At 44.8% G+C, this 13,480-nt stretch overlaps 1 protein-coding gene and 1 long non-coding RNA gene across 7 annotated transcripts; one reads left to right on the top strand and one right to left on the bottom strand.

Annotated features, from left to right (window-relative positions):
• Positions 1 to 1,738: 1,738 nt before the first annotated feature.
• Positions 1,739 to 12,034, bottom strand: LOC123119115 (uncharacterized). Of its 4 annotated transcripts, XR_006458431.1 has the most exons (6): positions 11,817 to 12,024; positions 7,625 to 7,714; positions 7,021 to 7,193; positions 6,773 to 6,836; positions 6,437 to 6,683; positions 1,739 to 2,093 (listed from the first exon to the last, which is right to left on the bottom strand). It is a non-coding gene; the product is annotated as an uncharacterized lncRNA (long non-coding RNA). The 4 variants fall into 4 exon arrangements; XR_006458430.1 differs by lacking the exon at positions 7,625 to 7,714 and having other exon boundaries at positions 11,817 to 12,034; XR_006458432.1 differs by lacking the exon at positions 7,625 to 7,714 and having other exon boundaries at positions 6,437 to 6,708; positions 6,802 to 6,836; positions 11,817 to 12,034.
• On the top strand, positions 2,273 to 5,499 carry LOC123119114 (uncharacterized). 3 transcript variants are annotated; one of them, XM_044538804.1, is made up of 3 exons: positions 2,273 to 2,471; positions 2,543 to 2,608; positions 3,289 to 5,455. In XM_044538804.1, the coding sequence occupies exon 3, from the start codon at positions 3,312 to 3,314 to the stop codon at positions 5,247 to 5,249; it is 1,938 nt and encodes a 645-aa protein (XP_044394739.1). In that variant the 5' UTR covers positions 2,273 to 2,471; positions 2,543 to 2,608; positions 3,289 to 3,311; the 3' UTR covers positions 5,250 to 5,455. The 3 variants fall into 3 exon arrangements, with proteins under 3 accessions (XP_044394739.1, XP_044394740.1, XP_044394738.1); XM_044538805.1 differs by lacking the exon at positions 2,543 to 2,608 and having other exon boundaries at positions 2,274 to 2,471; positions 3,289 to 5,263; positions 5,361 to 5,499; XM_044538803.1 differs by lacking the exon at positions 2,543 to 2,608 and having other exon boundaries at positions 2,274 to 2,471.
• Positions 12,035 to 13,480: the final 1,446 nt, after the last annotated feature.

The following is a 13,480-nucleotide window of genomic DNA, read 5'->3' as shown; positions in this document are numbered from 1 at the left end:
GCCGTTGGCCGCCGCACCGTCGCCGGGGGAACGCTCGACCGTCGAGATGGGGAGAGAAAGAAGGCGTCAGCAGTGAAGGAAAGAGGGGCGTCGACGGCGAGAGAGAGGCTGTGGGGAGGTGAGTGTGCGGCCAGCGGCGAGGAGGGTGGCTTTTATAATGGCGAGTGGGCGGCGAGCGGGCAGCAACAGTGTGGACACATGGCGGGAGGGGACGGGACGCACGGCGGCGCGTGCGCCGCCCATGAATCAATGGAAGGCTGACCGGTGGCAGCCTTCGCATTGATTCCCGCGGGAAACCGAGGTGATGAGGACGACGATGAAGGTTCCCGGCGTCGCCCAGTCGCTGACTCGGCGGGTCCATCAGTTTTCACTCCAAATTGGTTCCCCCAGCCGTCCATCAGCGCCCCGGGTTCGGCCTGGGTCCGTCGGCGCCAATTTCGGCCCTAAGCGGCAAAATTTGGGCTTCTGAGAGCGCGACTGGGCCGATTTTAAAAAAAGGGCCTGGGGGCCTGTTGGAGATGCTCTAAGACACTAGCATTGTTGAGCTCCAGTGGAGGTTCGATTCCTCTCACTCTCTTCGTTTTTTTTAGGGATTTTCTTTGTAGGAAGCACCCGTGCTGCAGCGAGTAATCGAACTCGCGCCGTTGAATTGCCACGCGCGCAGGGTAACCACCAGAGCTACCCGATACTACTAACCAACAGTACCGCGAAAATCTTAAGAAACAGTCCATCCGCGCTGTTCCAAAAAATAGCTCACGGACAATAAAAAGAAGTTCATGAATTTGTTTATAAAATAAAAGGTTCACGTATTAAAAAAAGTTCACTCATTTGAGAAAAAGTTCACGGATATGAAAGTTCATGAAATTTTAAAAAGTTAAGGAAATACAAAATAGTACAAGAAAATTGAAAAAAAGTTCATTGAATTTGGAGAAATAAGTTCACCGGTTTAGAAAAAAGTTCATCGGTTTTCAAAAAAAGTTCAGAAACTTAAAAAAGTTCATCAAATTTGAAAAAAAACATAAATTTGAAAAAAGTTTCATCGATTTTTAGAAATAGATCATCGAATTTGAAAAAATTGCATCAAATTTGAAAAAAAGTTCACTGGATTTGAAAAAACGTTCAAAAAACTTCATCCAAATTAAAAAAAAGTTAATTGAATTTTAAAAAGTTCATCATACTTGGAAAAATTCATTGCATTTAAAAAAGGTCATTGAATTTGAAAAGAAAATCTTCTGTATAAAAAAAGTTTGCGAATTTGAAAAAAGGTTCATCAAATTGACAAAATGTTCAGCAACTTTTAAGAAAAACTCGCTACTTTGAAAAAGGAAAGAAAAAATGGAAAAAGAAAAAAAAGTGAAAGAACAAAGGATGCAAGAATATGCGTCTGATCAAATAATGTGAAGTGGGCGAGTTGGTATTGTGTTTCAGGGAACCGCCCATGGCGCGGGTTCGGTCCCATCTCTGTTCGTGTTTTGCAGCAGTTTTTTTCTGAAAGAAAAAAAACAAAAATGGGCTGGGCCCATCATGGACGAGGGGTGTGCGCCGTTTAGGATGTGCCCTCTTTGTCCTCCCGAGTTTCTGAGTATGCCACTCACTGGATCCACTTGACTTGGGCCACTTAACATTATAAAACCAATCCATCAGGAGACAACTTATATATGCACATTGATCATTGGTGCTTAGTTAATGCACATCACCACATAGAATTCTTGCCTTCCACCATCCAAATAGTGCTTAATTGCTAGTCAAATTGTCCGATACAAAGCAAAATAACATGCTGTTTGTGTAGCATTGAATCCAATCAAATCTGGAAGTAAACTTTGGACAACAATCAATGAACAGAGACAATTGATCCACAGAAACATGGCGAACAGAATGTCCAGGAAATAGTGATGCATACCTTTAGGGTAAATGACCCCCCTCTTAAAGAATGACTATCGACCATCTCGGATATCCTACAAAAAATGTGATCTAAGGAGGACTGTGGCGTATCAATTCACTGGTTGATCTTCTTGGACGAAGGCTTCGAGGGCAAGTACCTCTGGGTCTAGTGCTTCCATCTTACTCCTCAGCTACTGCAAGAAATATGTCAGCTGGAAACAAGTTGGTTATTACCTATGTTAAATAAGCCAAGGTTAAATGGTAATTAAAACTGCATGGCCCAAAATAAAGTGAGCAGGCATTAGTAAGCAGACGTTTAGCTCTTTCCCCTTTGGCGCACCTTTAGTTCTTTATCCTTTGCTCCTATTGCAAGTAACGTACAAAGGGACATTACTCCAGATCTTGTGCTTTGTTTACTCCTCTGCTGGCTGCTGCTTCTATGAAGAAAGAAACAGAGACCTATGGCCACTTCTCGGCTTATATAAGTTTATTTATGCTGACGGGGTTCTTCCACACGCCATAATAGGAGAGGAATAAATATTGCAGCATCTGTCTTGAAGTAGCAGAAGCATCCACGCATCTGTTCTAAGGTATGCTCATTCATCTTGGCTTAGTTATTCTCATTTCTGTTGTCGCACTCTTAAGTCCTACTGCCGTGCAGGATTCAGGATTTAGGAATGACCAAGCCTGAGTATGCGTATTTCCGTTAAAATTATTCAGTAAACAAGTATGTATCACATTTCAGATGGCCAAGCATTACATGATGCAATCAATTTTTATAAGGCACAAAACTAAGAGCTTTGCACATCTAGCAGATAGAAGTATCGAGCCAACCGGCTATTCGTATGTAATATTAGAACAGCATGTGTGGCTTTAAATTTCAGAACTTCAGCTGCCTCAGATGGGCAATTATAGAGTCATCAGTGCATTTCTATGTGATATTAGATAAATATGTAGAATTTTGTGCAAATAGATTCATAACAACTATGAAGTTACTGACAATATTTATTACTCCCACCGTTCCATATTAATTGTCGCCGATTTAGTACAACTTCGTACTAAATCAACAACAACTAACATGGATCGGATGGAATAACAATTATTTGTTCATTAAACTCATGTACTTTGACAAAAAATCAGTAGTCTTTCTGTGTTTTATTCATGTAAATATGATACACGGTAAAGTAAGGTTTAGAATGTTGACATATACCACAACTTATGATAGTTTAAGTTTTAGTGCGTTATGCTTGCATCTTTGGGATATAGGTTAGTTCTGCATGCTAATTGATTTTTTTTATTTCTTTATTAAGAACTACAACAACCATGCATATGGCTCTTCATTACTTGCGAATACGATTTTCATATTTCGTGAAAGCCACACTAATGTACTTACTATTTTCACCCCAGGGGTTCGGTGACTAAAAATCCAAATGATGAAGAGCTTGTTGGAAGTATTTAATGAGTGGGAGATCCAACAACTTGTGCTTCTTAGCTTTATGCTACAGATGTTCTTGTTTGGTACTGGCGGCAACCTTCGGCAGCGTAGCAGCAACGCGCTCCTTAGAGGCACCATCTGGATAGCTTACCTCGGGGCAGACATGGTAGCAGTTTATGCCTTGGGTTTTCTCTCAAAGAATGAAGAGCACACCACCCAAGAGTCTGGCACACTAACAGAAAACCATCCGCTGGCCTTCTTCTGGGCTCCTTTCCTCCTCATTCATCTTGGTGGACAGGACACCATAACTGCTTTTGCGATCGAGGACAACAACTTGTGGTTAAGGCATTTGCTGAATTTGATAATCCAAGTGGTCCTAGCCCTGTATGTCTTTTGGAAGTCACCTGGTTGGCGCAATGTGCAGCTTCTTGTTCCAGGCGTATTTCTGTTTGTTGCTGGAATCATCAAGTATGCGGAGAGGACATTGGCTCTCAAGTACGGGATCATCAGTGGCTTCAAAGGCGAAGGAGGAAAGAAGCCTAACCTAAATCAGGATGCTAGCTACTCTAGCATTGTTCGTTTTGCCCTGGATTCATCACCGAGCATCCGACATCTATTCGCTGGACATAAGCCATACCAGATACAAGGCTTCGAAGCAATCTTTCTCGCAGGACACGTACTGAATGAAGCACAGTTGGCCAAGCTGGTTAATGTTGAACTTGGTATCATGTATCATGATCTCTACACCAAGGCTGCGGTGCTGCGGACAAGGAGCGTCACTGTGCTCCGCTGCATCTCTCAAGTATCGGCTACAGTTGCTCTTGTGCTCTTCTGTACCAGCGATAAGCGACGGCACAACAGAGTCGACATTTTAATCACCTACATATTATTTACCGGAGTCCTGTTGCTGGAAGTTTGTTCTGTGCTAATGATGGTGATGGTGTCACCTTGGACTTGGGCCTGGTTGAAGGACCAACAGAAATGCCGTTGGCTCGCCAACATATCGTGGACTCTTGTATCCAGCAACATTATTGGATGGCCAGAGGAGAGGCCATTGTGGTCGAACAGCATGGGGCAATACAGCTTCCTGAGCTACATGGGATGCGAGGAGAAGCCGAGTAGCCTGCCAGGATGTGTGATGAGACTGATCAGGAAGGTGGCACGAGCATTTGGAGCTGGTGGCGAGGACAAGGTGCTTTGGATCAGCAAGCTGTTAGATACCAAGTGTGAGGCCGTCGATAAGGAGATCACAGAATGTATTGCCAAGTGGATCACATCATATGGCGGCATGGATAGATCGAGCAGTGCAAGCCAGCAACACTGGCCTCATCTCGGCCAGTTCCTGAAGAATCGCATGATGGAGGGCGTCGCCGATTTCAGTGGTTTCGTAGTCTGGTTGCATATCTTCACGGAGGTATACATGAGCCACGTTGGCACCATGGATAAGGACATGGTTGCTCTGGCTGGTGTCTGCCGAAAACTATCCAACTACATGTTCTACCTGGTAGTTGCACACCCAGCTTCCATGGTGCAGGCCACCGCCGGCAATCCGGAACTAGCACTAGAAGCAATGCGGAAGGTTGTTAAGGAAAGATCAAACTACAGCGACAAGGCTGCCGTTCTGCGAAGTTTTAAGGAGGCCTTCCTCAGCGGCGAGGCGATTCAGGACATGTTGACGTCGACGTGCAGAGAAGCGCTAGAGGAAATAAGAGATATGTGGGTGAGGCTCATTGTGTACACCGCCGGGAAGTCCCGGCCAGAGATGCACGCAGCGCAGCTGGCCAGAGGAGGAGAGCTCCTCACCTTTGTCTGGCTGCAGATGGCGCACAAGATGCTCGGTGATGCAGGGGAGCACATTATCGAGCTTATAAATACACGCACTGCTCCCAGCCTTGAGATACTGTACGCCTTCGATTTCCCTCGACATGATTGACGACAAATTAAGCGGTGTGGAAACTGGAAATTAGGCTTATATATTTGTCATTTTAGGCTAATTTCTTTGTTTCTGGTTACCTTGCTTATGTTGGTTGCTCATGGCTCACAGCTTGGAGATGACCTGTTGTTACGCTGGAGGAACTTCATACCAGATGCATCTGCAGATCCTTCCATTGCTTTGTCATCCCTCTCTGGATCTTTTAATCCACCCATATCCATGTAATAATCTAGCATGTGTTGTAATAATTGGACACAAATATCTTCTCTGCTGTTGTCATTATTCATCATATCGTTTTTTGTTCTCTTGACGAATCAGTGTTTAACAAAAAAAAAGAGAGACACATAAGATCGATGTACACTATACTGTCTGTGAGGCCTTCGCAATTGGAGATTTCACTGATGCTTGCCGGTTGCCATCCAGGAAACATGAGCAATTTCTAAGTTAAGTTTGCTAAGCATCGAATGCTTGAATCCTCCTAAGGCACACAGTCTCTGCTCAGATATCGAGCAGCTGCTGCCACCCATAGAGAAAAAACATGAGGTTTTAAATCTTTCTGGTTTCGAACGATGGACGGTCTTGACTGGCAATAGATATGCTTTTCAGAAGGCATTTCTTCTTAATAGACTGTGCACTCCTTTTTATGAGAGTAGCCATGGGCACCGCCACCATCGGGGGCCAATCAGAGTGGGCCCCGGTGCACAGGCACCCAGGCCAAGAATTTTTATTAGTACTGATTAGGACCTAAACTTAGCAAATGCACCATGTTAGGCTAAGAAAAATGCACCAGCACAAACAAAAAAATTGCATGCAAGCCTGCATGGGTTATGTGCATGTTTATATTATGCACTTGGCCAAAACAATTCTAGCTCAACCCTGGCCACTGTCAGGCCATTTCCGGTGAATTCTCCCTGCTCCCCGCAATCGTCCCATTGCCCGGCACCAGTGCTCTTTTCTGCGACAAGGAGGTAGTGCCAGAAAAGCTTTATCATTCCCCGACCCTGTGATTTTTTTAGGAGACCCATGTACTTTTCTTGAGATGTGTTCATGAACGGAAGTTCGCTGTTTATTTCCATCTATGACTCGGCCGTAGCTGTTCTAAAAGTAGATGGCACGAAAAAAAAACATCTGGCTTTTGTAGGAGGAACAAGCTGCTTTTTTAACACTATAAGCTTATCATGGCTCACCTCACTGATGCTTTTGCTTTTTGTTTGGCTGCTCTCCTCCAGAGATAGTTTGTTTCCCTGCGAAACGGCGCTTCGTGATGCAGGCTACACCTGGAGAGGACAAGAGTGAGCAAATGACTGTTCACAGAAAAAGACTCGAGACGAATGAGAAAATGCAAGGGAATGAACAACACTTTCCTTGAGGCTCTGTAAGGCGGGTATCTCCCCAGAAGCTATCTTTCTGTGTTTCGTTCTTCTTCTTCATCATCTGAATTATGTGCTGGTTCAGTGGTCTGTGGCTTAATCCAGTCAGGTGTGATGCCCAGTTCCAAAAAGGAAAAGGAAAAGAAAATAAACCTGCTACAAATTTTGCACAAAAAGTTTACCAAATCCTCCACGGGCATGCAGCCTCTGCACCAGTCTGCTCACACATGCAGAAGTTGCTGTCAGCAAAAACATACTCCCTCCGATCCATATTAATTGACGCTGGTCTAGTACAAAGTTGTACACTTTGTACTAAACTAGCGTCAATTAATCTGGATCGGAGTGAGTAAAGTTTTTTCTTCTAGCTGAGCTGCTAAAAATGGACAGACCGTATAATAGACCTGTAGTGCTTTTAAGAGGACGTGGGTTGTTAGGCCTTAGCAAATTACTCTTCCCGTCATGTGCAACCTTAAATTGCACAGAAACCGGGGATCACCTCTCCGGATCCTGCCCTTTTGCCACACTTTGTTGGGACGCTTTTCTGCCTTGATTTTGCACAAGGTTTGAACAAGACCTGTTCAAAGGACAAAAAAAGGTTTGAACATGACCTGTCCAAAAAAAGGTCAGTGCAAAGCTATTGTCATACCCCACCATGTCTATTCAGATCTAGAGCTATTACACATCAGGAGTTACACTTAATAAATATCTAACAGGGTCAATGTCAACAATGTGACATTGATTCAGTGGAGAAGTCACTAGGTGTCAAAGTGTGTGTCTCTAGCATCATCGTAAGAGGATTGAGAGCACAATAGTCCGAACAAATACATCTCAATATCAACAAGACAGGTGCATATCGACCGAAGGTAAAAGACCAGCTTTTGAAAAATAATTGACACTATGGGGAAATCCAGCCTTATAGCAATCTAAAGCATGCTGGTGCCGTAAGACCGTGGAAACTTCAAAAATCATAGATCGCAGGTCATGTAGGCATGATTCTGATCTTACCCTTTCCAGGACGTATGTAGTGCGGTTGTTTGGCGGAGATTGGGACTCTGAGAGTATGCACGTGTACACAAATCTGTTCTATTTAGATGACTGAAAGGGTAAAACAGAAAAATAGTAAGGGGTATTGCACATCAGGGGTTACGCTTAATAAATAGTAGTGGTATTTAACAGGGTCAATGTCAACGACGTGGCATCGATTAAGTGGAGAAGTCACGGGAGTCAAAGTGTGTGTCTCTGTCATCATCATGAGAATTGAGAGCATTATGGGCTTATGGCCCGAACAAATACATCTCAACATAAAAAAGACAGGTGCATATCCACCAAAGGTGCATATCTTACCCTTTCAAGGACGTACGTAGTGCAGTTGTTTGGCAGAGATTGGGACTCTGAGAGTATGCACGCATACACAAATATGTTCTATTAGATGACTGAAAGCATAAAACATAAAAAAGACAGCACAGCTCTGCCGGTCAACTTAAGAAGAGTACAAGAAGAGCAGTTGAGAGTTGTCTCTTGGCCATACCCAAAGCCCTCCTCCTTGCCTCGCTGATCAGCAGCTGCTGCTACTCAGACCAGCTCCCTGCTTTGTTTGTTATCACTTGCTTGCCCTTTGTCGCTGCACGAATATGGGCTCCTTCCTTCCATGCTCCAGGAGCTATTTCGCACCGCTGCTCTTGCTCCTAATCCTCGCTGCATGTTCATCATCTCAAGCCTCCAACACGACCGCCAAATTGTCCACTGTCTGGAGCACAGATTCGTATGTGCTCTTCCGTTCCGTCCCAGGAGGTTATAACCTATCCTTTGCTGCAACGATCTACTCCCACTACCACAAGTACTTCTTTGCAATATGTGTCTTTGCACCTGGCTCCTGGAACCGCGATAATGTTGTGGTTGTTTGGTCCGCCAACCGTGACCGCCCAGTCCAGCGCGGATCCACCCTCAACTTCACCGCCGACGGGGATTTGGTTCTTCGGGATTCTGATGGCAGTCTCGTCTGGTCAACCAACACCTCCGGCCAATCCATCATCGGAATGAAAATCACAGAGTCCGGCAATCTGGTTCTCTTCAACCACAAGAACTTGCCAGTCTGGCAGTCCTTCGATCACCCAACTGACACTATGCTTCCCCGGCAGCCATTAATGGAAGGGATGAAGCTGACGCCCAGCATCGACAACGTCAGCTTTGCTGCCAGCAATCAGTTCTATCTAGCCGTCCATCAATATGGTCTGCACGCGTCTGTAGGGTCAATACAGCACCAGATCTACTACGAATACAACCAAGCAGGACATTTCACCTACGATGAACACACATACATCGCGCTCCTCAATGGGAGCATGTCCGTCTTTGCCACCTCCTCCCTGCCTACAGACTCAATCAATAACGCTGGGATCGACCTGCCTCATGCGCGCTCACTCCAGTACATGAGGTTCGAGTCTGACGGACATCTCAGGCTGTATGAGTGGAATCAAAGGTACTCGCAGTGGTCATTCGTGCAGGACATCTTCGAACTAGATTACTGCATGTACCCAACTGTCTGTGGAGAGTATGGGATCTGCAGGAATGGGCAGTGCATCTGCCCGATTGGGGCCGGTGATACCTTATACTTCAAGCAGGCTGACATCTGGAATCCTGGCCTTGGCTGCATTCCAGTGCGCCCAATTTCTTCTTGTCACTCTGTTCCAGCTGAGCAAGATCACCAGCTCGTAGCTCTCTCTGATGTTTCCTACTTCAGCTTCAGTGACCCCGATGCTGTGATAATAAGTGATGAAGAGAGCTGCAAGCAAGCCTGCTCGAGAAATTGCTCTTGCAAGGCTGCATTTCACAGTTCCCTAAATGGTCCCAGCGAATCTTGTTTATTGGTCTCTGAGGTCCTCTCAATGCAGGGATACGAGACAGACTCAACAGCGTACCTGAAAGTGTACACCAACCATTCATTGCCTCCTCAAAATTCATCTGCTTCTGCGAAGAAAAGAAAAGGGGCTGTAACTTACAAAATAGCTGGTGCTAGTGCTGCCGCAGTCGTATTTTCTAGTATTGTCATTGTTGTCGTTAGATGGATACGTAATCAAAGGAAAGATGATGATGAAGAAGAGTTTTGTGAAGTGCCAGGAATGCCAACAAGGTTCACTTTTGACTTGCTGAGAGGAGCAACAGATGACTTCAGCAGAAAGCTAGGGGAAGGGGGATCTGGGTCAGTTTATGATGGACAGCTTGGCGATGAGAGGGTTGCAGTAAAGCTTTTGGACAGACATGCTCACAGACAGAAAGAATTCTCTGCAGAAGTTCAGACAATTGGCAGCATCCATCACATCAATCTGGTTAAAATGATTGGGTTCTGTGCGGATAAAAGAAACAGGCTCTTGGTTTTTGAGTACATGTCTGGAGGATCACTGGACAAGTGGATCTATTCCAATAAATCGGGTAACAATGCCCCTCTTGGTTGGTGCATAAGGCGTAGGATCATCACTGATATTGCCAGGGGCTTACACTACCTTCACGAAGGGTGCAGGCAGCGAATTGCTCATCTAGATATTAAACCACAGAATATCCTCTTAGATGATAAGTTCAATGCCAAAGTTGCAGACTTTGGGTTATCCAAACTGATAGATAGGGATGAGAGTCGTGTGGTGACACGAATGAGAGGAACACCTGGATACATGGCACCAGAATGGCTGACATCAAAAATCACTGAGAAGGTGGATGTCTACAGTTTTGGTATTGTGGTCATTGAAATCTTAAGTGGAAGAAAGAACATCGACTACTCTCAGCCCGATGAGGGTGCTCAGCTCATTATGGTACTACGAGAGAAGGCAATGAATTCTCAACTGGAAGATATGATCGACCAGAACAGCCAAGATATGCGCTCATGCAACAAGGAGGAAGTGATTGAGATCATGAGGCTTGCAATGTGGTGCTTGCAGAGTGACAGCAACAGAAGGCCTTCCATGTCAGTGGTGGTGAAGGTGTGAAGGTCATGGAAGGAGAAAGAAATGTGGAATCAGACTTGAACTACAATTTCTTCGATCTAAGCCCTGCGATCGTTGTGCCAGTTTGTCAACCCAATCTCTCCACCCTGCGAAATGCATCATTGCTCTCTGCCCCCAGGTGAAATTAGACAGAGAAACCTGTCATACCATAATTTGTTGGTGTCATCTTCTGTTTGTGTTATGAGAACTAATTATTTTGAATGACCATATATATACATATATGTTTCAAGTATAGCAACATTGTACCAAAAAAATTGTAACAGAGATCAATGTACTGAATTCTTTATCATGTCAGTGATATATTGGGCAGAGAAACCTTCGAAGATTTTTATCAGTAAGCAAAGGTATATTGAGCCGTAATTTGTTTGCAAATGCGCAAACTATCAATGGGTATGGAAAAAGCATGAGAATGCTTTCAGAGAACTTGTATGAGTAAGTGTAATTGTAGAACTCCAGTAAACGTGGCCTTCTGTCACTCCCTACATCCTAGGCTGGCTCATCTACTTGACTAGCATAGTTCCTCCGATGTGGCATAGTTCGCTACTTGCATCCTCAATCCTAGTGCGTGGCACTGTGGCAGCAGAAGCAAATCTTGGTCTGTGTTTGCGAGGCTGAGATGATGACTTTCTGACCGGTTTACAACTTGATGCATACTAAAAGATTTAAATGACTAAACGAACGAATGAGTGACTGTATGCATGTTCGAAGAGGTGAATGGTGAAATTTTGAAGCTGTGACTTATAATTCGTGAACAAGGTAGCCATCTCTCTGTTCTAAACCATGGGGAACCACACAAGTCTAGCGAATTTATTCACTATTCTGTCGCTGTAATGAAGAATTTCCATAATTCGAATCAGCTATCATGGCCTTTATTCTGACACTGAAGAGGAACAATAACATGTTTGCCCCTGACCCCGTATCACCGGGAGCCATGGCTAATTTATACTAGCATCTTTGGGTGTGTTGTGCGTGCAGATAACTTCTATTCATACATGTTCCGGGTTGATTTTGGGCCAAATTAACATCACCGGGAGCATTGGCATCTGAGAGAGGTCGGTCGCCGGCCAAATTCCCCACCGTGGTTGCCTGCCCGCGTGTACCCCTACCACACGGCCTGACCAAACCCTACTCCTCGCACCAACTACGGCACCAGCGAACAAAAACTGAATGGATGCAGAGCAGAGGAACTCACGGGGGTGGATTACCTGAGGCGGCCGCTGTGGGGTCTCGGCCTGGCGACGCGTCCACGGTAGGAGAAGCTGTGGAGGAAAACTACGCCCTCGGCAGCAGCCGCCGCCGCCGCTCCGTTCCATGGTTTCCGCTCGCTCGCCGGAGACCTCCGCCGGCGCATCCCCCTCCGCAGGCAAGCAGTAGTTGGGCTGGGCCATCTATGCGTTCGGCCTTTTCTGTGTTCGCCAGCAGACCAGTTGTTGACCCGGTCCAGCACTGGAGTTTGCCTCAATTCGGCTCCAATTCGGCTCACTGGAGATATCCAATTCGGCTCCCAGGTGCACTTGCTCTTGAGCACGGAAAATGATTTTTTAAATGTGAAAAAAATCGCAAGAAAAAATTGATTTTTTTAGGGGTAACAATGTGGTCACAGTCACATTCAAATGCTACCTGCAAATTTTTAGGTAACAAGGTTAAGCATTTTGGCGTGCACAAAAAAAAAAACAAATTGAACAACAAATGTCACCCGCAAATGTTACACCCATTTTTTTCACCGACGAAACACTGCTACTCCGTTTTGCCTAAAAATTACTCCCTCCGTCCCATAATGTAAGACGCTTTTTCACACTAGTGTACTGTCAAAAAACGCCTTACAATATGGGACGGAGGGAGTATCAAGCTAGCTTGTGACACTAACAAAAACATCTATAAAAAAAATTATCAAGCCCTTGTTTGCCTAAAAAAAATGCCACCCTTTGTTAAAGCTTATTAATTTTTATAAAAAAGAATGAAAAAAGATGTACCCCTCCGATCCATTTTAATTGTTGTTGATTTCATACAATTTTAGTACAAACTTGTACTAAATCAGCGACAATTAATATGAAATTTGTACTAAATCAATGACAATTAATATGGATCGGAGGGAGTATACTAAATGTTTCTAAAGCTTCATGGTCAACTATGTTTACCAGGTTATCTATAAAAAACATGAAATATGAATTTTTAGCGCACATACTATTCACTACCAAAGTTCAATATTTTGGTTTTTTAGGCCTAGTAAAATACATTTCATCATGAAAAATTTACACGAATGGATTATACATCCCTATATGTGTGTGACGCCGTTACAGTGCCAGCCCATAGTTTGCGACGCCGGGTTCTCTCCGGCGACGGCAACCTTGAAGGCTCCTGCCACCACCGCCCTCCGACCGTAAGCTCCTCCTCCCCTGAAACAACCACTCCACTCGAAAGGTGAAAAGATAGTTCGAACTCATAAGGGCACATAAATATGAACTGGCTCGTAATTCTGCCATGATAACTGTTGTTGGGGAGAAGAGACAAGGAGACATAATAAAATTTACTCTTGATGAAGATTTAGACTCTCACTACGCTAGTTTACCCAACACTTGTAGGCTTCGGTCAGTGGTGCTTAAAACAATCATCAACGAGTATCAGGTTTGTCAGTGGAGGTACAAACTGTTGTACTACATTCCAAGTACAACAGTTGGCACAAGCCGACAACGTCGTTGTCCTAGATCCGACAGCCTCTGACATTCTCGTCATCGACCGCGAGCTCCCCAAAAGTGGGAGGAGGCGACCAAGGTGTGAAGGGAGAAGAGAAGAACCGCACAAGCTATGGATCCAGCAACCTTCGACCTCTCCACCATGGACTGTGAGCCCCTCAGGTTGTCGTCCTTTA

Source organism: Triticum aestivum, chromosome 5D (assembly GCF_018294505.1).
Source record: "Triticum aestivum cultivar Chinese Spring chromosome 5D, IWGSC CS RefSeq v2.1, whole genome shotgun sequence".
Taxonomy (NCBI): Eukaryota; Viridiplantae; Streptophyta; class Magnoliopsida; order Poales; family Poaceae; genus Triticum; species Triticum aestivum.
The sequence above is the reverse complement of the archived record's forward strand: the minus strand, read 5'-3'. Positions and strand labels throughout refer to the sequence as shown.

Coding starts and splice junctions, on each gene's coding strand:
- LOC123119114 (XM_044538805.1), top strand. CDS start 3,312: ATGATGAAGAGCTTGTTGGAAGTATTTAATGAGTGGGAGATCCAACAA.